Source organism: Lygodium microphyllum, chromosome 5 (assembly GCF_053477565.2).
Source record: "Lygodium microphyllum isolate KBCC chromosome 5, Lygodium_microphyllum_v1.1.10, whole genome shotgun sequence".
Taxonomy (NCBI): Eukaryota; Viridiplantae; Streptophyta; class Polypodiopsida; order Schizaeales; family Lygodiaceae; genus Lygodium; species Lygodium microphyllum.
In genome coordinates, this window is record NC_141139.1 from 61775138 (window position 1) to 61799621 (window position 24484).

The 24484-nt window shown below is 40.1% G+C and overlaps 1 protein-coding gene across 3 annotated transcripts; it reads left to right on the forward strand.

The window, feature by feature from the left end:
• The first annotated feature begins 280 nt into the window (after positions 1–280).
• Positions 281–7730, forward strand: LOC148035890 (putative ribose-5-phosphate isomerase 3, chloroplastic). 3 transcript variants are annotated; one of them, XM_087677907.1, is made up of 10 exons: positions 297–535; positions 777–826; positions 1440–1532; positions 1754–1795; positions 1921–1983; positions 6308–6394; positions 6634–6684; positions 6765–6878; positions 7100–7174; positions 7275–7730. In XM_087677907.1, exons 1-10 carry the CDS (start codon positions 343–345, stop codon positions 7410–7412), a joined length of 906 nt encoding a protein of 301 aa, XP_087534033.1. In that variant the 5' UTR covers positions 297–342; the 3' UTR covers positions 7413–7730. The 3 variants fall into 3 exon arrangements, 2 of the variants coding, with proteins under 2 accessions (XP_087534034.1, XP_087534033.1); XR_015690878.1 differs by lacking the exons at positions 6634–6684; positions 6765–6878; positions 7100–7174; positions 7275–7730 and adding exons at positions 2555–3912; positions 4292–4328; positions 4427–4625 and having other exon boundaries at positions 281–535; positions 6308–6400; XM_087677908.1 differs by lacking the exons at positions 6308–6394; positions 6634–6684; positions 6765–6878; positions 7100–7174; positions 7275–7730 and adding an exon at positions 2555–4285 and having other exon boundaries at positions 281–535.
• The last annotated feature ends 16754 nt before the right edge of the window (positions 7731–24484 follow it).

A 24484-nucleotide genomic window follows, 5' to 3' on the forward strand; every position in this document is an offset into this window, starting at 1 on the left:
TGATTAATACACGTCATTCGGGGTGAGCTAGTTCTTATTAGAGTATAGGACTACAGGATGGATGCCTAATCCATGAGATGATTGTAACGAAATGTGGCGAACAAAGGGCATATAAATTCCAATGATCGTAACGAAATATGGCCAACCAAAGGCATATAAATTCCAGTCAACTGAGTCGGCGGGCCCAACATCATCATTGAAAAAGAAGGGAAGAAGGAGGCAGATCGTATATGCCGCGCGAGGGCCCCCCCCCCCCCCCCACAGCAATTTTATTCTTTTGATGGATCACAAGCCGCCGTGAGAGTAGAACTAGTTGTCTCTTTTCTCTCTGTATATGAGGCAATGGCGATTGCAGCTGGTCCTCCTTCTCTTCCCTCGCTCCTTCTTTTTCTTCTTCTTGCCAGTCCTCTCCCCCCCACACCCTTCTCTCTTCTCGGGCACCTTCTTCCTCTTTCTTGGCCGTCCCTCTCGTGCCTCGCTCTTCCCGTCTCCTTTGCTCGCGGCAGCCGTGGCCCCATGGCCGTCACAGCCTCAAGTACAGCCATTTTTGTCTGTTTTCTCTCTTCAGTCTCTAATGCACGCATAAGATAAGTAACCATCGTTCTGCATCTGTCTCTCTTCAGTCTCGCTCACGCATTACATATGTAATCATCTTTCTGTGTCCGTCTCTCGTAATGCAGATAATGCAAGCAATCGTCTTTGTGTATCTATCTCTCTGTTGTGTCTCGTTGGGCGAGGCCATGACGACATCACAATTTTGCCGTGTTGTGCCGCAGGTTCAAGTGTTATTACTCAGGATGAGCTGAAGAAAACGGCCGCGAATAAGGTGGGCGATGCTACCTCCCCTCCCTCAAGAATAAGTTCTAGTCATTTTCCTCTGTGGGAAAAGCTATATTACTCCCTTGTAGTACTGTCAACACGAGGAGCTCCTTGCTAGTTTTCAACTATGGGAAAATCCATATTTCCCCCTAGCAGAACTGTCAACATCATGAGCTCCTTGCAAGTGGGCCGCCACATACCTACTAGCCCAGTGCAGCAGCGCAGAGTCCCTTATAGAAGCTCATGACGTTGTCAGAGCTTGAGAAATGGGGATCTAGAGTTGGGAAAGTGCGCAAAACTTCTTGTGTCGGGTTTCTGACTCTGTTACCTACACATGCCAGGATAATATGAATCGATTAGCTTAGCTTATTTCTATCTGAATTCATGACACAGCAAATCATCGTAAGACCAATTCTTTTCAAGAATTGGAGGGCTTCTCCCCAAAATCACATTTGTCTGCTTGCCTGGCTGCACACAGAGCAGAAAGGGAAATAAAGGATTGTAAACGCGCAACAATTTAACATGCTTGCACATTTAACTCTTTTTGAATATATGCAGGGATGCACCTCTTTCTTTTAAACTTCCATATGTGGGCGTACATTGACAGCTTCCTATTACAGGCTGTGGAATATGTAGAGAGTGGGATGGTATTGGGTCTTGGCACTGGGTCAACTGCTGCATTTGTTGTTGCCAAAGTTGGTGAGCTACTTAAGGTACAAAACTTTCCCAACATCTGCTAGACTTGGTTATTCTTGCATGCTGAAAGGCTCAGTTGTCACAAATCAAGTGTCTTACTCTCCTGTTTCTACTTTTGTAATGCTGGCATTAAAAGGAACGGTGTTGTAATTGCATGCATCAGAACGCTAAGTTTCACTGCGTCTGCTGTTACTTGCTGCAAGTTTCATTTTCCCTCTTTTCATGATGATACTTGCAGGAAGGGAAGCTAAAAGACATTGTTGGAGTTCCTACCTCAAAGGTCATCTTCAAATGTTCCACTGAACACAATTTTTTTTGTGAAGCATTGATGGCTCTGGAAAAATATTGGAGCATAAGTATGATCGAAGGGCTTTTATGTTAAATCCATCCTAATACCTTTCACAGCGAACGGCAGAACAAGCAGCTTCCTTGGGGATTCCTCTTTCTGTCTTGGATGACCATCCTAAGGTTAGCAGATGTCTTTCTGTGTTTGTGACCAAATTATGTTCATGTAACAACAAATGCCGACACTGTAATAAGTGAAGTGTAATTCAGAAGAGATTAGGGATTGAACATACCAAATAGCTGAATTGCTTACAGGGTTTCAGTCATGTAATTACCTCCTCAGGCTGGTTTCTTGTCTCCAAACTAGTAACCTACTGGTCATATAGCTTGTGGGTTCAAATCACTCACATTTCATAGCAGCTAACTGAGACAATTATTCAGTCCACAACTTCTTTGGCATTTATTGCGAGAAAAGAACTATGATCTTCTTAGCACAACGTATGTGTGTCTCTTACATCCTTTTGGGATAGCTGTCCTCAGTGTCCACAGCCAGGCACTTGCATCCAGCCCTCCTACTATTGTGTATAGCTGCTGGTGGCAGTAGTCCAGCCCACTACTCATGTTTCTAGCCATTGTCATCAGCTGACTGACCTCCAGATTGCTGCGTTTTGCTGCTCTAGGCAATTCCAGCTTGCATTTGCTGTTTCCAACATTTTGCCAGCTGCCATGTCATCATCTATTGCCATGTTTTCAGTTTGCTGCAGCTGCCCTCATCATTCAAATATTTTTCATGGTGCTACCCACTGTTCGAGCTGTCCCAGGTGCGTTTCGGCGTGATCTAGACTCTCCAAATCTGCAGACGCTGATGCTCTACACATTCAGAGGCTGTCTGCAGCGTTTTGGGATCAGTACAGAGTACGACACTCTCGAGCTCATACCCTCTGCCTTGCTCCTTCAGAGACACGAGAGTACTACAGAGTATGACACTCTTGAGATCATACCCTTTGCCTTGCTCCTTCAGAGACACAAGAGTTTGATGTTCAATATTCACCTTGCATAGTGTGTGGACACTGATGCTGTACACATTCAGAGGCTGTTTGCAGAGTTTTGGGATCAGTACAGAGTGGCACTCTCGAGCTCATACCCTTTGCCTTGCTTCTTCAGAGAAATGTGACTTTGATGTTCAATATTCACCTTGCATAGTGTGTTTGTTGCATTGAGCATTGTATTTATTCATTATTCTTCATTCATCTTGTGTGTTCATTGTCTTTCAATTACCCTAATACTATTGAGTTTTTGAAATTAGTCTGTGCTTTGCCATATGATTGTGTTTGTATTATGTGTTCGAGTATTTCTTTACACTACCTGCTTCTTGGAGTTCCTAGATGGCTGTGTTTTCTCCTTTGGAGTTTGTGTTTGCTGCTGATCACTCATTGTTTTCGGCTGCATGTCATCCTTCATCATTCGAGCTTTGGTTATGTGTTGCTTTGGGATCTTTTGGAGGCTGTCTACACTGACTCCCTAGTGCACCCTTAGAGAGAGAGTGGTTTTAGTTTTTCTCCACTTTTTGGATATATAGGATATTATTCAATTCATTGAGTTATTCCTCTAGCATCATGCAATTAAAAAATGTGAGAAGACTTGCATCATTGTCTTGCTATTGAGAATCATTCAAGCATGAGTGTGTATACAAATTGCTCTATAATTTCTTTTGGCTTGCTATTAATAGACTCCCCATCAAGATCCTTGCCATGTAGTAAGTTGTTGAAAGCCTCCTTTGTGGGGGTGCCAATTTATAGCTCCTACTAAAATTATTTTAAGGAATGCAACAATCACACCAATCACCATAACATCCAACTTTATAATAATAGAAACAATTTATACATTGAATATTGTTGTACCTTACATGAGTAAGGTGAATTTTTAGCTCCAAAAGCTACAATGACCAAGATACCTTTGCACGATAAATTTTGATGGATTTGATGTAAATCTTGGTATGGCTTGAAATCACAATTAATCTCAGTTATCTGCTCTCAAACCAAGAAGGTGAACTCATGTACAACAAGAACTATGAGATCAAAGCAAGAATAATATTGGAGATACCACATGGAGGTCAGTCATATGCAAACTTCTCAAGCAAGTCACACATAATTTGAACAATAACATGGATGTCTTTAACTAAAAACAACTCTTGCAAAAGTAGAGTATTTTTTAGAAGATCTTGTTTATGTTTACTCAAAAAGTCTAGAAAGATCATTTCACAAAAATATCAATCATTGTACTCTTGCCAAATATTGTAGTATACCATGTGGTCTGCCTTTAACTAGAAGAAATTAGAAAACAAGTAAAAGACATACTTAGCCCAGGGACCAAATAGGCTAGGTAGTTATGCTTTTTGTTCACCAGTTTCCTTGTTAGAAAAAGGATGGCACATTAAGAATGTGCAGAAAAATACTCAAAATATTGACAAAGGATCATGTTCACGTTTCAGAATTGGTGATATGTCAGATTAACTCCGAGGCTGAAAGGTCTGCATCCTTATTGATCTAAAATGTGGTTATCACAGATTATGGTGGTACATTCAACACTTAAAGATCCTCATTGATCTAAAATGTGGTTATCACAGATTATGGTGGTACATTCAACACTTAAAGATGCTTTTGCAATTGCTTTGGCAAAACAACTTCTAACAAGCGGTACAAAGAATGAGGTTTTCATGCATGAAATAACTTACCTTGGGGATTATCTTGTCCGAAGGCAATCAAAGGGTTCATGCCAAGCTAAAAACAATCCAAGAGTGGCCCGATCGGCGTGATGTACTTGAGGTGATACCTTTAGTCATGTATCACTACTTCATTTCACATTCTGCATGTAGTGCTTCTCTCCATGACTGCACCAGCAAGAAAATTGCTTTCCAATGGAGGGGGGCAAAATAAGGCAGTCTTCATCAACCTCACTATAGCTTTCACTGTCTGGACTTTCCTTATTCTTTTAGATTTATTAAAACCATTTGTGGTAGAAGTAGATGGTTGTGGTGACATTACATTCATGCAATGATCAATCATTAGGGCTTTGCTATGGCTTATGAAAGCTGTAAATTTAACGAGTAGAGAGACTGCGTGACACTTATGAATAGGAGCTTTTGGCTGGCATTCATGTTTTGAAAATATGGAAGCATTGAACTGATTATCAAACCTAAGCTTTTGGCTGTCATTCATGCTTTGAAAATATGGAAGTATTGAACTGATTATCAGACCTGAAGTATTTTAAAAATATGGAAGCATTTTACTGATTATCAAACCTAAGCTTTTGGCTCTCATCCATGTTTTGAAAGTATGGAAGTATTGAACTGATTATCAGACCTGAAGTATTTCAAGACTTGAAGATTTTTATGTGAAAAACATGCCAAGAGGCAAGATTACTTGTCTATGTTCCAGTTGCTGCATGCGTGCATACATACATATGCATGAGAGAGAGAGAGAGAGAGAGAGAGAGAGAGAGAGAGAGAGAGAGTATTTATAAAAAAGGATTCTATGAAATAGTTCTGAGTGGTTCATAGACGTGTCCAAAATCCATTGTAGCAGGATGAATACAGATAACTTAAATTAGCCATCATCTACGATACCTGAAACCAAGGGTTTCTCAGTGTTTGTCTGCTTAACTAGCCTGTCTTCTCAAGTTCTGCTATTGAGCACTTTGTTTCTCTAAAAGGCAATAAACTGGCGAGAAGTACTAAATTCACCTCTAGCAAAGCATAAAGAGGGCACTCCCACACAGCTGCAAACTCCTCTGCTGCCATGCGGTTCAGCTCTCCCACATTTGGGACACCTGGCCTTCTGCTAGCACAAGACCTCTTGCTACACACACCTACTGGAATCTCCTAGATACTGCAGTTACCTGTCGAGATAGAGGAGAGAGGAAGTCTTGCAAGTTTGTGCTGTGTCTATCAGCATCCTGGTGGTAAACCCCCCCTTAAATAGGGTAGCAAGCAGTCCTCCAATGAGGCAACGAACGACAGCAGCCTGCACTATCTTGGAGTTGCAAAACTGTAAAAGGGCTAGTCCTTTCAGAGGTAGGAAAGATACTATATCAATTGGGATAATCCCCTCGGTAGTACTGGAAGATTCAATGCTAAATCTGCAGCCTACAGGAGTTTGTGGGGCTGATGTTAGGGTTTTCTGAAATATCACATTTACTGCTTATTCATCCTTCAGTATCAAGTAATCCATATCCTTTAAATGCCCTCTTGAACATGCTGTTGTCCCCCTATTGTCTTCATATATTGCCATGGTGTAATTGGATAGTCTGATACATGTCATAACCATCAGCGTTGGCATAGCAGTACTGTCAGGCTAGTATATAGTTGTAGTGCACCAGTTGCAACACCTTTTAGCCTAGTATGAGTATGTTTGCTCTAATCAGAAAGACACACATGACAGTCTTTGGCTGTTCTGAATTGGTAACGTCTCTTGTACTCTAATTGATTATTTTGTTTTGGGTAAACCAGATTGATCTTGCTATCGATGGTGCCGATGAGGTGGATCCTGATCTCAACTTGGTCAAGGGTCGAGGTGGAGCTCTTTTGCGGGAGAAGGTCACTTTGACTATCCTTCAGCTTTGTTTCTGAAAGCCCACATTTAGCAGGAGAATTTTGCAGCATGAGCATAGGTTTGTAGGAGAATATGGCAGCATGTCTACTCCTATCCAATAATCATCATTTTCCAGGAGAGAATCTTGCACCATGTTTCTGACCAACTACTGAAGTAGCTGCGGAGTGGCTGTTTATTGGAAGAATGCTTCGGCTATGCTGATGATGATGTTGATCTTTCTCAGATGGTGGAGGCGGCATCATCAAAGTTTGTAGTAGTGGTTGATGAGACAAAGGTAGTTTACTAAATTTCAAATACTCGTGTTCAAGTTAGTGAATAGGTCCTTCCCAGTTGACTCAGTGGTGGTGGAATCAGCTTGTTGATGGTCTAGGTGGTAGTCAGCTTGCGATGCCTGTTGAAGTAGTGCAGTTTTGCTGGAAATATAATGCAGAGCGATTGAAGAACCTCCCTGAGGTGGCGGGCTGTGAGGTGAGCAAACACATTTGGTTTTGTATATGTTCTTTACGCAGATTCATTGGACACAATGTCACTAGTCTCTACACTGTATGTACAACCATGAATATAAGATTCTACACTGTATGAATGATCATGCATATTATATTCTGTCTATGTGTGCATGTGTTTGTTCTTGGGGATTATGATGCTCCAATACTCTTCAGCTATAGTGATGGATGGGCTGCTTTTGACAGGCAAAATTACGCATGGATGGAGACAAGCCCTATGTTACTGACAATTCAAATTACATTGTGGATCTTTACTTCAAGGTCCTGGCTTGCTTTGCTTTGTTTTGTTCTGTCCTTTTCAGGTTAGTGATCGCTAGTTTGTTTGTGTTGCATGTATCAACTCTCTGACGTTTAAATACAGACACCAATGAAGGATGCCAGAGCAGCTGCAAAAGCCATTTCTTCCCTTGAAGGGGTTGTAGGGCATGGATTGTTTTTAGACATGGCAACTGCAGTTATCATTGCTGGTGCCAATGGCATCACAGTGAAAACAAAATGATGGGCGTGTGTCCTTGGCGTTTCTGATTATATGAATGCCAGTGATAGGATCAGTAGTATATAACATAGTGTGGGGGTGAGCATGGAGCCCCCAATTACTGGGTTGTATCATGACTCTCAATTGAATTCAGATATTGGGCATGTGCCCATCAAAGACCAGTTCCCTTTGGGCCTTAATACTTGCTAGAAGCAAATGGGTTCTGCAAGTCTCCTTGTGAACTGGCTACTAAATGCATTGTAAAGCAAAGAAATGTTGGCACAAAAACTAGATCCAATAAAAGCATCTAATACTAAATTATGGCGTTTCATCTTTTACATATGTGATTTTAAGTAACAATTTAACATATATGATATAGTTAACATCTGACCACTCTATACTGTTTCTAAACTTTTGATATAGGTGGAAGGTACTCCCTTCTGTTTTATTCTCCCTATCCCTAAGATTCCTCGAGCAGGTAGAAGCTCTGCTAATACATTGATAGAGTCAGCAAAAACAGCTACCCTCGTCTCCTTGATTCACCCCACTCTAATTGCATTTTTTGTGTACCGAATGTGCTTGGGAACCAAAGCTCTTATGAATCCCCGAAATTTTTGGGACTCGTTCATTGAGCCCCCGTCATCCAACTGCATCTTGCACAATGCTAGTTTGTGAATGAAGCCCTACTTTTGCCATCGCCATTGACATCTTGTCCCACAAGGTTTTGGGGACTTAGCGCAGTCCCACATTGAACGAACAGTCTTTTAGAGGAAGCACCGAGACGATAAATCCTTCCAACTTCCTCAATCCATCTTTGGTAGGCAAACCTCTTGGCCGTGACTCTCCACATGAACAGGTTTAGCTTGAACAAGAATGTTGTTGTCTATGCTGTCTTCATCCTCTTCTTCCATGTTTCGGTGGGTGTCGTTGGGAAGCCAGGCTTTCGATTCTACCAATGCTCATAACTAGCAATCTAGACTTAGGATCTTCCATGCTACTACATTTCTTTACCTTGGTTAGTTCTCTGTACCGCTTGGTGGCCCAAAACTTGCAAGGATTCTTTCACCTTTTTGAAGAACCATTTGGATCTTGCTTGCATGGTATTCTTCACTCCTAGAGACACCCTAGATATCTGAAAATGGCTGCTGGTGTGCACAATCTTACTGCCCAACTCAACTAGCCATATCAGTGGCACATGCTAGGTAAATTGTTTTAATCTTTTGACTACTGATGTGGGACCCAAAACCTTAACAAGTCATCATTGGCTTTTAGTAATGACTTAGTTGATTGCTCTTTTGTTCTTAATACAAGAATTGTCACTAGCTAACACCTTGATCACACTTTTTGATCCATTGACCACAAGTCCTTGATTGAGGTGCTCTCCACTCTTGCTTCCATGTTCCTCAATAGCGAATCCATGACCAATGTGACTAAAAGTGGGGCTATAGGATAACTTTGCCCTGTTGATCCCTTAAGGCTAAATTCTCTTGCATGATATCTAGTTATTGCTATGCTAGCTATTGCATTAAAAAATAAAGAAGCAACTAGATTATAGAAAGCGCTTCCAAACTCTTAAAAGCTTCGAAGGTGTTCATGATAATCACCTAGTGACTTGATTGTAGGCCTTGTTGAAGTCCATATTGATGAAGAATCGTTGTTTCCTTTAGGCTAGAGAGTACTCCATGATAAGGGCCAAGTTCATTACACTGGTGCGAATTCTATGGCTAGATGCAAAAGCATATTGAAGTTGATTTATGATAATTGAAAGGACGACTTTGATCCTCTATGCTAAGGCCTTTGAAAGTGCTTGTACCTTCAGCAATAGCTATGATTGTGGCTTGTTTTCCTTGTCGGTCTTTGCAGTGGATGAGTATTTCCATTCTTATAGTCATAACTCTTTGCATCCATTCATCCTTGTTTAGACCTTGTTGAAGAATTCTTATTTGCTATATACAATGTTCTAAAGATTGGCTTGAACTAGGTAAAGCTACCTCTTTAGCTTTCACTCTTTATAGTTGTTGCCACTGAGCTTGTTAGCCTTGATGTGGTTGTTGGAAGAGGAAGGAGTATTGACAAGAGCCATTAGATAGAGATCAGAGGATGGAAATAAGAGAGATAAATGGATAAGAGAATTGTGATTGTAGGATGGTGTTGAAGTAGTGGGCTAGAGACTCAAAATTGGAGGTCTAATACAGTGAATTGAAGTAGTAGGAGATAAGAAGTAGAAGGTAAGAAGATGAAGATATTGTGCACAATGTAGTGATCGTGCACAATGTAGTGAGAGAATGGAATGAATTGCAATTGCCATTGTGTTGCTCATAGATTGTTTATATACAGTGACATTAAAGAGGGTTGGTAAACACTTGTACTAATATCTAACATGTTTATGTGTGGGATCATGGGATTCCTTTGTCCATATAATGCTTATCTCTTTACGCTCAAAATATCTAACCTTTCATAATCCATTCTAACAATAGATACATGGTTGATGGCTCTACTTTTAGAACTTGGATGCACAACCCTTCAATGACTATACCTACAACTTGATAGTGGATAAGTTGCTTTGGTTCATACACACGTCTTGATTTAGTTGATTCTGTCTTCATATTAACCTAGTACTTTAAAGCATCAAAACTCATCTTTTTTTTTTTTTGATTTTTAGAGTGAGGTGCAAGGCCCATTAACAACATCACTCATTGTTGCACCTCACAAAGGTGGTGGCTACATCTTCTCGGGCTTAGCTCCACTTGTTTGGTCAAGCCAATATGATTGTTGCATTTTCAATCAAGGCTAAATTCCAAGCCTTATATGATGACATCATTGGGGCCATCTATTTGAAGAGCTTATTGGCAGAGCTTCACGTTGCATGTGCATTGGTTTGCTATTTTGTCTCAAACGAAACAAAAAAAGAAATAGTTTAAAAAATAGAAATCTTTGAATTGTTGCATGATTAATAGTTCTTTCCATGTTCAAATAATAGGATAGAAAGAGTTAAAGGAAAGGTTTGGGTATAGAAGAGTCATGTCATTTATCTTTTGTGATAGCTAGAGTGTCATAGCACTTCTCGGTGCCTTATCATTGGCCAAAGAACAAAGCATATTGGGGTCTACTATTGTTTCAGCTGAGAGTAAGTGGAAGGCAATATTCACCTAGTTTGATATTGGTCCTCCCTCCCCTTTGACACTAGTGTGATGGGGAGAGGGAGGGTCCCATAGCTCTCCCTTCCATTGTTTATAGTGGTGAGAGGGGGAGGGTTATTCTCTTGGTGATTGTGGGATTTGTTTTCCTTATTTTATTATTATATGTATTCTTTTCATTATACACATATATCTAGAAGATTATACTTGTAAAAGGGAACTTGGACAAGTGAACAATTCTCCATAAGGGCATTGTCCAAGTGGCATGACTACACTTTGCATAGTATTCTATTTGAGCACGACACTTTGCATTTCTCATACATTGGCATTGTGTTTATTTAAGAATGGGGGGCTTTGGATGGGAAAAAACTTGGGTATGCAAGCACCCATCTAAGAATGAAAAACCCTTGCATTGAATTGACATAATTCCCTTTTACTTTATCAAGGAGTGGTTGACTTGGATCCACTATATTCACAACACACCATCATGGTAAACTACTAGGGTAGTACACAACACATGTGACTAGTAAAATGTCATTTCTTTGTCTATGTATCTTCATCCCTTCCTTACCTTGCAACGTTTTTATTCATGGAGGATCTTAGAAATATTAAGAGAGAAGAGAAATGTATGACTTGTTAAAATTGGGTCACTTGAAAGAAGATACTAGTTGCCTCTACTTTTGGGTGGGATCTTTTAGGAACAAAAGAGGGGATATGTGACTTATCATCTTGGGCATAATCCTTTTTGGATGCGAGAGGGGGTATTAAGGCACTAACATTAGGGTTTATACCAATACACAATTATCATGCATTAATCCCTAATTAATTATCCTTAAAAGAACCCTAAAAAGCACTTTATACTAAAATACCACAAATAAACAACATTAGTTTTAAATAGATCCTTCACCCTTGATCATTGTCACTCTTAACCTTTAGCAACCAGCCTCTCACCCTCACTATTCCTCACAGTCCATCCAGAGGAGCCACTAGACATTATTCTATTGATCTTCATTATGTATCTACTGCTACTTGCCTAGAGGACATTGCCATCAATGGAGGACTTGCATTAATTCTACTACATTAATCCATGAGCTATCCCAACTGCTCTTCTTAGCCAACTAACCTCCACATAAGCTGCTAACCTAATCTACACCATTCTTTCTAGTGGTTGCCTATTGTCCATGACCTCATACAACCTATCACCTACGATTGTACACTTGTGTTTTGTTGACTTGGGGATATCTACAAGTTGCCAACATTAGATATTTTGCTGTGCTTTATCATTTGGTTGGGCACCTTGTTGCCACCCAACTTGTTGCCCAAATTTGAAGTGTTCATATCATCATCCACTTAGCCACTTTTTTGTTTTCAACTTGCTAGGTAGTTGTGCATATTATTGCCATCGTTTTCCATCATCAAAGCCTTGTGGACTATTGTTGTTGTGTTTCAGGATCCATCACAAGTATGACATATAGAGCTATTGCCATAATCTACAATGCCACTCTTAGCTCATCTCATTCTCAATCCTTGAGACATGGAGGCTTGAGACCCCTTTGTAGCATATTCAACATGCTAGCATTTATTCTCATTCATCTTTTGAGTTCTCTTAGCTTGAGTTCTACATCACACTTTTTGTTAGATTTGGTGCACCATTCTAATGATTTTGTAGGAAGGACAGAAGCGCCACAAAGGACTAACCATCTTGATATGGAAATGGGCATGGAGTACAAACATTTCATCTCTGTACCACCTTCATCTCCATCTCTACTTCTTTCATCTCATTTATACACATCTCCACCTTCATTCACTTCTATGTCAGGTATGCAAAACAACACTTCTCAATCTTTGGAATTTGCTTCCTCTTTTTTGTAAGATATCGTTGATGCTCAAGATGAATGATCTCTTCAAACCAAGTATTGTCTCATAAGCCCTAAAAAGGATAGATTTTGAAATCAAGAAAATGTAAGAAAAAGTTGCAAGATTCATTGGTGAGTGCTCCTTCTCCATCTTTTTCTTTCGTTGTTACATCTCACGGTCAATTTGATTTTTGTGAATCATCATTTGCATTTAATGGACAAAAGGAACCTAAATCATTTTCCACTAGTACACCACAATTATAAATCCGTTTAATCTCCCTCCCATCCCTCCCTCATCTTCCACTACACACTCCTTCCAGCCTCCATTAAATGCACCTCATTACATTACACACATCATACCCCGGAGGGTTCCTCACACTTAGACACAACTTTAGGACATCTCTTTTCTCTTATTTGGTGATGTATCCATGGGAGGCTTGTCCTCCCACACAGACACTTTTGAGCTATCCCCCACCGCACGACCATCTTTGACTATGGAGCATTTGGTACCACAATTTGCCTTTATGACTTTACCTAGTGGACCACCTACTCATTTTGTAGTGCCTCAACCAACATTTTGATAGGGCTTACCTATCCCAGTGCCTCCGTCTCCTTTGGCATTTAATGAAATATTCATATTATAGTGCCTTTGCATCAATCGACACTCATTGAACAGCCACAACATATTTCTGCCAACCCACCTCATCCTCATATTTCTTTACCTCCTCCACTTCCACAATCTTACACACACTATTTGTAAACCATCTTCTCAGACATCTCATGGTTCTTTGTCCTCATTACCCAAGAATGCATTTAATGATAAGACTCATTTTAATGGGTCTAACTATACTACTTGGTCCAATCTGATGAGACTTGTCCTTGACTTACATAACCTATGGGATATTGTGTAGGGGTAGAAATCCCAACACAATTTTGCACTTGTTCCATACGAGGTTGTCCACTTTTGGATATTGGGCTGAGGAAGGGCTTATTGCCTGATTTTTATTCTCAGCTTCAACACTTTGACTTATTGTCCAAGCATTGAGAACACTTGAGCGATCATTTTGTGGCTTAGGATAGAACTCGTTGCATTAATTTGGACCATGATCTTTAGAACTTCAAAATCACTACAAGTGATGACTTGAAGGTCAAGTTAATAGAGTATCAATAAATCCCAAATAATTCTCCACTACAGGGGATCTTAGGTCCTTTGATGTGACCAGGTCACATTGTCTAAACAAGCTGCCAAGGAAGTATTTCAACTCTGTGTAATAGGTGATCTCATAGCCCACTATGTCTACATTCTTTGAATTTGAGTATTAGCTATTGTCATGAATTGCGTGGTGGGGGGACTTGCTTGAGCTCCTACGCCAAACACATACCATACACACAAGAAACTCACTCAAGAACACAAGAAGAGAGATGGATGATAAAATATTTTATTGCTAGTTTCTTCTTCTTCTTTCTTACACAATACAATGTACACAAAGTATAGATAAGATACAACATAAGAAAAGTGGCCTACTAAGGCAAATAGTCCATAACTAACTATACTAATCGATTGGCGCTATAACTATGCCAGCTGAAGGTAGGTGTAACAAACTAAATATAATAAGTGATAAGTTAGTGGCCATGTGAGGATCATAATGACCACCGACGTACTAGTGTAGATATGCAGACCCATCTAACCAGGTGGTCCATCATCAATGTTTGCACAAGTTGAGCTTGCCATCTCAACACTCCTTCTTAAGCTCAACTGTATCTCTGCAACTCCAAGTAAGCTTCAAAATTTTCTAAGCTTCTCTGCACCCAATGCCTTTGTGAAAATGTTAGCTATCAGATCCTCTATGTTGACATATACCAAGCCAATCTCTCTTGCAAGTACCTTCTTTCTCAAAAAGTGGTAATGCATCTCAATGTGTTTTGTCATAGCATGGAACACTGGGTTCCTAACCAATTGTATGCTACTCATGTTGTCACAATGAATGACAACTAGACCATCTCCTTGCACATCCAAATTACCCAACAACTTTTGCTCAGCCATACCACCTCACATGTTGCCATAGCAACACATCTATACTCAACCTCTGTACTTGATAAAGCAAATGTAGGTTGCTTTTTGTTGCTCTATGTAACGGCTGCACTACTAAGGGAAAACATGAATATGTTGGTAGATTTTCTATCGATCATGCTACTAGTCCAATTTGCATCTATATATCCAAACACTTGTATATCCTTACTTGCCTTATAAAAAAGTCCATAATGCAAAGTGGACTTCGCATACCTCAATGTGCATCTAACTGCATCCAAATGAGTATTTCTAGTCATCTGCATAAACTGACTGACAAGGCCAATAGCATAACTCAAGTCTGCTGGCCTTGTGATAGTCATGTATATTAGACTCCCTACTATCCTCTTGAACAAAGTAGGGTATTCTATCTCATCCCCAATATCAACACTCAATTTGAAATGAAGGTTGCCACTTCAATGGAAATTTACACAAAGACTAACATGAAATGTTGGATAACAAGATATGCTAGAAATCATAGCTTGCCATTTCTTAATTCGAGATGTCTTACAATCAAGAATTACAAGAAATGTTGAAGCCATGGAAGCTTGAGAATCAATTGATGATGGCTTTTGTAAGGAATGTGCAAGGAACTCACCCCTTATAATGGTGGGGAAGGAAATACCTTCAAGCTCCAAGAAGTGGAGATGTTGAAAATGATTAAAATATGATTTACATTGGAACCCTCTTTCCTTTTATACTCCAGTGCAAACTAGGCTAATTTCCTAATTAAAGTAACATGAAAATTGCTTTATTACAATCCATCACTGCCCAAAAGTTTTGTCCTCAAAACTTTGAAGAGTGAAATGACAAATGAATGGTAACTGCTAAGAAGTGAGAGGCCAATGCTGAATATCCTTGTTGAAGTTGTCCATTGAAGAATATAAATTTCCATTGAAAAGAATCTCCAAAATAAGCTTAAAACAGTGGAAATCTAGAATGCTGCCCTAAATAGGGTAGTAATAGTAAATGACCCATAACTTTGGATAGATATGTCAGATTGTTACATATGAGATATAGAAATGAATTATTCTTCATAAGGTATCCATGCATATCATCAAAACCCAATTTGTATGTCGATAGGTTAACAATTTTCATGACAGAAAATTAATACAGCAAGCTGTCCACTATGCAATGAACTAATTATCTTCTTGAAAAAGCCATGGAAATTGATCTAAATATGAAGCATGTTGCCAAGATGATTTTTCCATAGGCAATCCCTTCCACTTGTCATTAACAGAAGGTCATTCTTCAAGAACTTGTATGTTAGGCCCAATGTATTTCTTAAGTTGAGACACATGAAAAACATTGTGAATGCGTGTGGTAGGAGGTAAATCAAGTTGGTAAGCAAGATCCCCAACTTTCTTTATGATTTGATATGGACCATAATAGCGATGAGCACGCTTATTATGTCCACCCTTGAGAGAAGCATAACAAGATTTACGTACTTTCAAAAATACCAATTCTCCTTCTTCAAAATCCACATGCCTTCTTTTATCATCTGCATATGATTTCATTGTCTCTTGTGCCTCTCTGATGTTTTCTTTGCAATACTTCATTAAGGCTTCCATCTTTTCCAACTCTTCTCGAGCAAGAGGATTCACTTTATCATGAAACAATGCTGAAGGTACTTGGACTTTAAATCCATACAATGCCTCAAATGGTGACATACCAATACTCATGTGATGAGTAGTATTGTAATAGAACTCCGCAAGATGAATCCAATGATCCCATGCATGTTGTGTATCATGGCAAAGTGTCTGAGGTAGATTTCTAACCATTTATTGACCCTTTCAGTTTGGCCATCTGTTTGTGGATGATAGGTAGTACTTGGAGTTTGGTATCCATGGAAGTAAAAAGACATTTCCAAAAATTTTCCATGAACTCAGAATCTCTATCAGAAACAATCTTCATAGGCAATCCATGAAGTTTGAAAATTTCTTCCATGAATTGATATGCCACCTGTTTGGCTGAATATTGGACTTTGGTAGGTAAGAAGTGGGTTGATTTTGTAAGATGATCAACCACAACAAAAATGCTATTCCAGCCCTGCATGCTTAGTGGTAGGAAGTCCTATAATAAAATCCATGATGATATCAATCCATTTACCATGTGGGATAGGCAAAGGCTAAAGTAGACCACTAGGCAATAAATTGGAGTCTTTATTCTGCTGGCATGGTAAGCACTGCATCACATATTCCTTGACATCTTTCCAAAGTCCCTTCCAATAGAAGCATTTATGGATCTTGTCAAAGGTTTTAAACAATCCAATATGTCCTGCCAAAGGAGAAGAATGCGTCTCTTGTAAAATTCGAAATCTAAATGATGAATGAGGGGTCAAGTATACTCTCCCTTTAAATCAAAGAATTCCATTTTTCCATTTGAAATTGGGAAATTCAGATCCATTATCTTGCTGTAATTTCTTCATAATATTGGCAGTATGCTCATCCAAAATATATTCTTGAATGTCTTGGATCCAATCCTTATGTATGGTAGATATGCTAGAAAAGAAACATGTCCGCATCCTAGATAAAGTATCTGCCACTACATTATCCTTGCTTGCCATATAAGAAATCTCAAAATCATATCCCTGAAGTGTAGCTAACCATCATCTTTATTTGGGAGAGAGATTTGGCTGAGAGAGAAATACTTCAACACATGATGATGGTCACTCTTCACCTTAAAATGGCTGCCATAAATGTAGTGGTGCCACTTCTTAATCACATGAAGAATGACTAACATTTCCTGCTCATAGATGTGGAGTTCTCTTTCTTTATCATCCATGTTCAAAGATGAGAGAGAGAGAGACAGGGAAACACCATATCCATGAGACTTCAGGCTCTCAATGTCTTTTTTTCATTATACAACTTCACACTAAAACCACCCAATACAATGTATAGTGAACTAGACTGACTAGACTGGCTAACTCTAGTCAAGTCACTTACTAACTACTAACCCGACTTATTTAATGTAGTCACATGGAGACATCTGTACACTAGCTGTCACAGATGTCGGTTACACACCAAGACAAACTGACGGGTGGAGCTTGATTTCTAACACTCTCCCTCAAGCTCAAACCAAAAACTCTGCCTAATTGCTAACACTCTCCTCTTACGAGGTATACAACCGCTACCTTGTGCTCAGGCATGTCAAGCTAATTTATATGCTAAAACCATTTCCCTGATGAAATGGTAGTGAACCTCAACGTGTTTCGATCTTGCATGATAAACATGATTGCTTGCTAACATGACACTGCTTAAATTCTCACAGTACAGCCTTACTTTGCTGTCCAAGTGTATTCCCAAGTCATTCAGCAACTTCTGTAACCACATAGCTTTACAGGCCGCTAAGGCCACACCACGATACTCTGCTTCCGTATTGGACAGTGCAACTGTAGGCTGTTTCTTACTCTGCCAACTGATCATGCTACTGCCCAATCCAAATGCATAGCCACTGGTTGACCTCCTGTCATAAGTGCAACCAGCCCAGTCAGCATCAGTATACCCCATCAAGTCAAGGGGTTTCCCATATGCATAAAACAACCCATGATCTGTGGTACTCTTTGCATATCTCAGAATTCTCATGACTGCATCCAAGTGTGGTTTACGAGGCTTCTGCATGAACTGACTGATCAGCCCCACAGCATAACTCAAGTCAAGTCTAGTGATCGTAAGATAGATCAAGCTACCTACCATCTGTTTGTACATGGTAACATTCTCAATCTCTGTCCCAACATCAATCTGCAGCTTGGCATTCTGCTCTAAAGGTGTATCCATAGGCTTGCAATCAGCCATACCATATTTTTGTAACATGTCCTGAGCATACTGCTTCTGTAGCAGCCATATGCCTTGAGGTGTAGAGACGACCTCAATCCCCAAAAAATATTTCAGCTCTCCTAGGTCCTTGACCTTGAACTCAGCCTGTAAACATGTCTTTACTTCAGCAATCCCGCTTTCATCATCTCCTGTAATGATCAAGTCATCAACATAGACAACTAGGAATACATAGCCACGATCTGTCTTCTTCACAAACAAACTATGATCAGCATCACCCAATCGAAAACCATGTTGCTGCAAATAACTCCTAATGCGAGCATTCCATGCTCTGGGTGCCTGTTTCAGCCCATATAATGCCTTTTTCAGTCGACATACATGTGCTGGAAATTCTGGATGCACATAGCCTTCAGGCTGTTCCATGTAAACTTCTTCATGTAACTCTCCATTCAGAAAGGCATTCTTTACGTCCATCTGCCATAGTTTCCAGCCTCTAGCTACTGCCAAAGCAATCACAGTTCTAACTGTAGCCATCTTTGCTATAGGGCTGAAAGTCTCCTCATAATCAAGACCATACTGCTACGCATACCCTTTTGCAACCAGCCTGGCCTTGTATCTTTCCAATGATCCATTTGATTTACATTTTACCTTATACACCCACTTGAAGCCAATAGGTGTTTTGCCCTCAGGCAACTGTACCAAATCCCATGTGCCATTTTCAGCAAAAGCTGAATATTCCTCATCCATAGCAGCATGCCAATCCTCATCTGCAACTGCCTCATCAAAATTACTTGGTTCTCTAAAACCTGTTACTTTCGTCATATAAGCATAATGACGGGCTGAATATCCAGTGTAAGTGTATCTATCAACAGGTCGTCTGACCCTCTCTGATCTCGTGAGCTGTGGCTCACTATGAGCTTGCCTCTCATGAGGCGGCACATAATGACTCTGCCTAGCACCTGGCGTCATAACAGATGGAATCCCCAATTCACTGTCTAAGCTGTCAATGCTAGACGACTCATAACCTGCAGTGAGTGGACCTATTACATCTTCAAAAAATTTTCTTTTTCCTTATCTGTTCTCCCCATTGACATATCCGTGTCAGTGGATGCAGTAGTATGACTACGCAATCGTCCTGTCCAAGGACTCACTGTAGATGATACATCACCTGTTTGACCACTCATGGAAGTACTCTCTGTAGGAGTATTTTCAGCGCGACTCATACTGGGTGAGCCATCGGTAGGCACTGCAACAGGATTCCCATACCAGGATGCTAACTCATCAAATACCACATCTCTGCTTATGAGTGTCTCATGCGTAGAAGGTACATAACACTTATAAGCTTTCCGTTCTTGTGCATATCCCAGAAACACACTCTTCATTGCCTTAGGATCCAATTTCTTCCTCTTTTCATCTGGTATATGCACATATGCAATGCTACCAAATACCTTCAAGTGCGAAATATCAAGTTTATGACCATACAGCCTCTCATATGGAGTGACATCATGAATCCCTGCTGTAGGGGTTTGATTCAGCACATAGACAGCAGTCATTGCTGCTTCAGCCCAATAACCATTTGGCAGACATTTCTCATTCAGCATAGCTCTAGCTGATTCCATCAGGACCTTGTTTTTCCTCTCTGCAACACCGTTTTGCTGCGGTGTATAGCTGCAAGTAAGCTGTCTTCTGATCCCATATTTAGCAAGATACCTGTCAAAGTAATTAGAGACATATTCGCCTCCTCCATCTGATCTCAAACAGGATATGTAGTAGTCCAACTCATTTTCTGCATGCTTCTTGAAATCTTTGAATGCATCAAACACATCATCTTTATGCTTCAAAACATAAAGCCAAGTGTACTGCTGAAATCATCAATAAATGAGACATAATACCATGCACCTCCAAACGAAGCATTATGTGAAGGACCCCAGACATCAGAGTGCACCAACTGTAAAGGCCTAGTGTTGTTTTTTACATGTCTCATGAACGAGAACCGTGCTTGCTTCCCAAACTGGCATGCAGGGCATACATGACCAAAGTCATTATACTTGAATTTAGGTAATCCAAGTACTACTTCCTTTTGCTTTATAGATTTCAGCTTTTGAACATTGACATGTCCAATCCGCTTGTGTCAAATCTCTACATCCCGAATGGCACTCTCATCATGAGCAAACATGGCTGCCTTAAGTCCTGGAATGGTCGCATCCAAAGTAAACATCTTGCCATCTCTTTTGCCCTTGGCAATTAGCTTGCAGCCATTTCCATACTCCTCAATGAAACATCCATCTTTGTTAAATCTTACTTGCAAATTCTATTCTGCCATTTGACCCACAGACAAAAGATCCTTTGTTATGGTCGGTACATGTAATACATCATGCAGGCCTTTCTTCTTGCCATCAGGCATCATGAGAGGAACAATCCCTTTATGATTTATGTCATGTTGGGTGTCATCCCCAGTACATACATGACCATGTGTACCTGCAACCATCTCATCAAACCACTCTCCATGCGGTGTCATGTGGTTCGACGCTCCAGAGTCAATGTACCATCTATCATCTCTATTATGTCTCGATGCATTTTTGGATACATGTTGCATGGCAAATAGTCTATCAACTTACTCATCATGAGCACCACTGGAAGATGCATAGTGCCCATACTGTCTGCCCTTTGCTTTCATATCTCCCTGCTTCTTGTAGCAATCCTTTGCAATGTGCCCATACTTGCCACAATAGTGGCAATCCTTGTCCCTATTGGACTGATCAGATGACTGCCATGAACCAGATCCACCACCTCTACCTCAGGGTGATCTCCCCCTGCCTCTAAACCCGCCAGATCCACGCTGGCCTTGTGTATTTGCACCATGCCAATTACCCTGATGCTGCTGCTATCCATAAGCATTACGAGTGTCACCACGACCTCTAAATCCTCTGCCACGCTGGCTAGAGTATAACACACTGTCTCTACTCTGAGATACACTAGAACCTGTATTCAAACCAAGCTTGACCTCCTCATGCAGCAACAAAGCAACTAGATCTTCCCAGGTAGGGGGACTCTTCTCTAACAAAAATGGATGTGTCAAAAGCTTTGTACTCTTTCCCTAATCCATTCAAGGCAACAACAATCATATCATCTTCTAATACACTTGAGCCAATGGTAGCAAGTTGATCAGCTCTATGGTCTTAATCTCCGTGGTATACACCTGGATGCTCCTGCCATTCCTAGACATGTTGTTGAACTGCTGTTTCAACTGGATCTTCTGTGCATGTCATGGTTCCATAAATTTTCATCAATATGTCCCAAGCATCCTTCGGAGTCTCACATCCAGTGATTTGAATTACCATAGCATCAGATATACATAGAGAAAACCAATGCAGCACCTTGCATACTCTCTCATTCCATAGCCTATGAGCTCTTTTCTGTTCATTAGTTGGATTCATTGCAGGCAACTCAGGAGCAGCCTCATCTCCTGTACATAGATCCCAATAACCTCTGCAACTAGAAAGTTCTTCATTTTGAATTTCCATAATGCAAAGTTCTTGTTGTCTAACTTCTCTCCAACTATCTGAGTGATATTATCAGTTCTCATGTGCATTAGCCATGATGCAATAAACTGTCTATCAGATGTTTAACTACCTGCAAACCAATAAGTATGACTGACCAAGTTCAGTCCACAACAGTTTATGACAGTTTTCTGCAACTAATTGCAGTAAAAAAACCAGGGTATTTCAGCCCACTAATAACCCAAAAAAAGTCCCAAAACAAATGGACTAACCCGTAGGTAAAACAATCAATACATATGCTATGTATTTGCTTCAGTTTAAACTCCTGCAACCTCACTGCTAGGGACCAAAGATGTAGTCTGAAAACTGTAGACTATGTATAACCAACAACAATTTCAAGTCCAAAAACAACATGCATACATGTCATACATGTCCCAAAACTTCCCAGATAGCTACTAGTACATGTGTCAAGCCATACATAGGCATAGAAGCACAAAACAGTGCATAACCGGCAAGTACAAGTGTCAACTAATTTGGTTGCAGGTTCCAGTCAATTAAAAATCAGCATAACAAGCTTTAAGTAGCTCCAAAAAGTCTTTAAATCATATCATACATTCACTCTGAAGTGATAGGTTCAATACATGAGCATTTGAGTAGGCATAGACAACATGTCTTCATTAATCATTGTCAAGGAATACATGACTGTTCATAACCATGACTGTTCATAACCAGCCCAAGCACTGTCAAGGCAATTATTTCAGGTCCAGATCTGAGTATTCAGCAGTATCCAATGCTTTCCACAATCCTCCATACATTCAGCATGCATATGTCAGTTCATATAGGTGATAGAAGCTCCAAAGTGACATGTTCTGCTTTAAAGATACCTTCTGAGTGTAGCACAAAGCTCCTGTATGTCAATAATGACTGAATGCATGCTGTCCATTCATTTTAACAGCAGTTTAGAATTGATTACAGGTTTGTGTATGTTACTCCAGCTCATAATAGAGCTCCCACACAAGCATTTGCCTCTTGTACTCTTCAAATACCTTCAAGAGTGAGTATACATGCCTTATGGGTCTTGTTCAAGTGCCCCATTTGATGTTTGACAGGTTGAAGTCCACCCAGCTCTACAGGCGCAGTTCATGCAGATTCAGCAGGGTTTGTCGCTGTACACAATGGCTAATCTGAGCCTATACAAGGCATAGGCTCAATAGGGCCTTTTAGATGCTCCGGCAGGGTCACCAACAGCCTCTTGACCAATGGCTACTCTCCTTCAACAATGCATACCTCTGTGTGACCAAAATAGTGAAAATGACAGTCAGTCCTCTTCTTTTTCCAGCCCTTTAGGTCAGTCTTGGAGTCTTCTTTTGCAATGCTCTACTCCACAGATCCCAGTCTTGTGGATGCTCTGATACCATGTTCAAAGATGAGAGAGAGAGAGACAGGGAAACACCATATCCATGAGCCTTCAGGCTCTTAATGTCTTTTCTTCATTATACAACTTCACACTAAAACCACCCAATACAATGTATAGTGAACTAGACTGACTAGACTGGCTAACTCTAGTCAAGACACTGACTAACTACTAACCCAACTTATTTAATGTAGTCACATGGAGACAGCTGTACACTAGCTGTCACAGATGTCGGTTACACACCAAGACTAACTAACGGGTGGAGCTTGATTTCTAACAATCCAACTTCCCACTTTCATAATCTATAGCACCATGGTCTTGGCATAAAACAACCCCAATACCTCTGCCACTAGCATCAACAAATATAGTGAACTCCTTAGAAAAGTCTGGGCACACCTAGATAGGTGTTGAAATGAGTAGACTTTTCAACTCATTGAAACTCTTAGTGGCTATAGCATCCCAAATGATAGCTTCCTTTTTCAATCTATCAAAAAGAGGAGTTGCTACATGGGCATAATTCTTGATGAATCTCCTATAGAAAGAAGATAATCCAATAAATCCTTGTAGTGAAGTAGAATTCTATGGTATGGGCCAATCCTTGATACATTGGACCTTCTTGGGATCAACCATAATCCCTTTCTTACCAACTATATGACCCAAGTATTCTACTTCATCAGCCATAAAAATACACTTGCTTTTCTTTGCAAAAAGCTTGTGTCTTCTCAAGGTAAGAAGGACTTCTCTGACATGCTTTAGATGTTCATCTCTACTCTTACTATAGATGAGAATGTCATCAAAGAATACCAAGACTGATTTATACAAGAATGGCTGCAAAATCTTGTTCATAAGAGCTTGGAAAGTTGAAGTGCATTTGAAAGTCCAAATGACAAAATTAGAAAGTGGTAGAGACCTCTTTCTGTTCTAAAAGCTGTCTTGTATCCCTGCTTTCATCCTGATTTGGTTATACCCTGACCTTAAGTCAATCTTAGTGAAAACTCTTGTATCTTTGAGTTCATCCAACAAATCATCAATGCAAGGGATTGGATACGTGTTCTTTATGGTGCTCTTATTTAAGTCTCTATAGTCAATACACATCCTAAATGACCCATCTTTCTTCTTAAAAAGTAGTACAAGAGAAGCAAAAGGTGACTGACTAGGCTGAATAAACCCCATTTCCAGCAAGTCTTTAACCTGTTTCTCTACTTCTTTTCTCTCATACTTGGATAACCTGTAAGGAGGTTTGTTGATGGGTTTAGTGTCAGGCATTAAATCAATATGATGATCTACTTCTCGCTGAGGAGGCAATGATGTGGGCGATTGGAATATGTCCTAAACTCTTCCAAAAGTT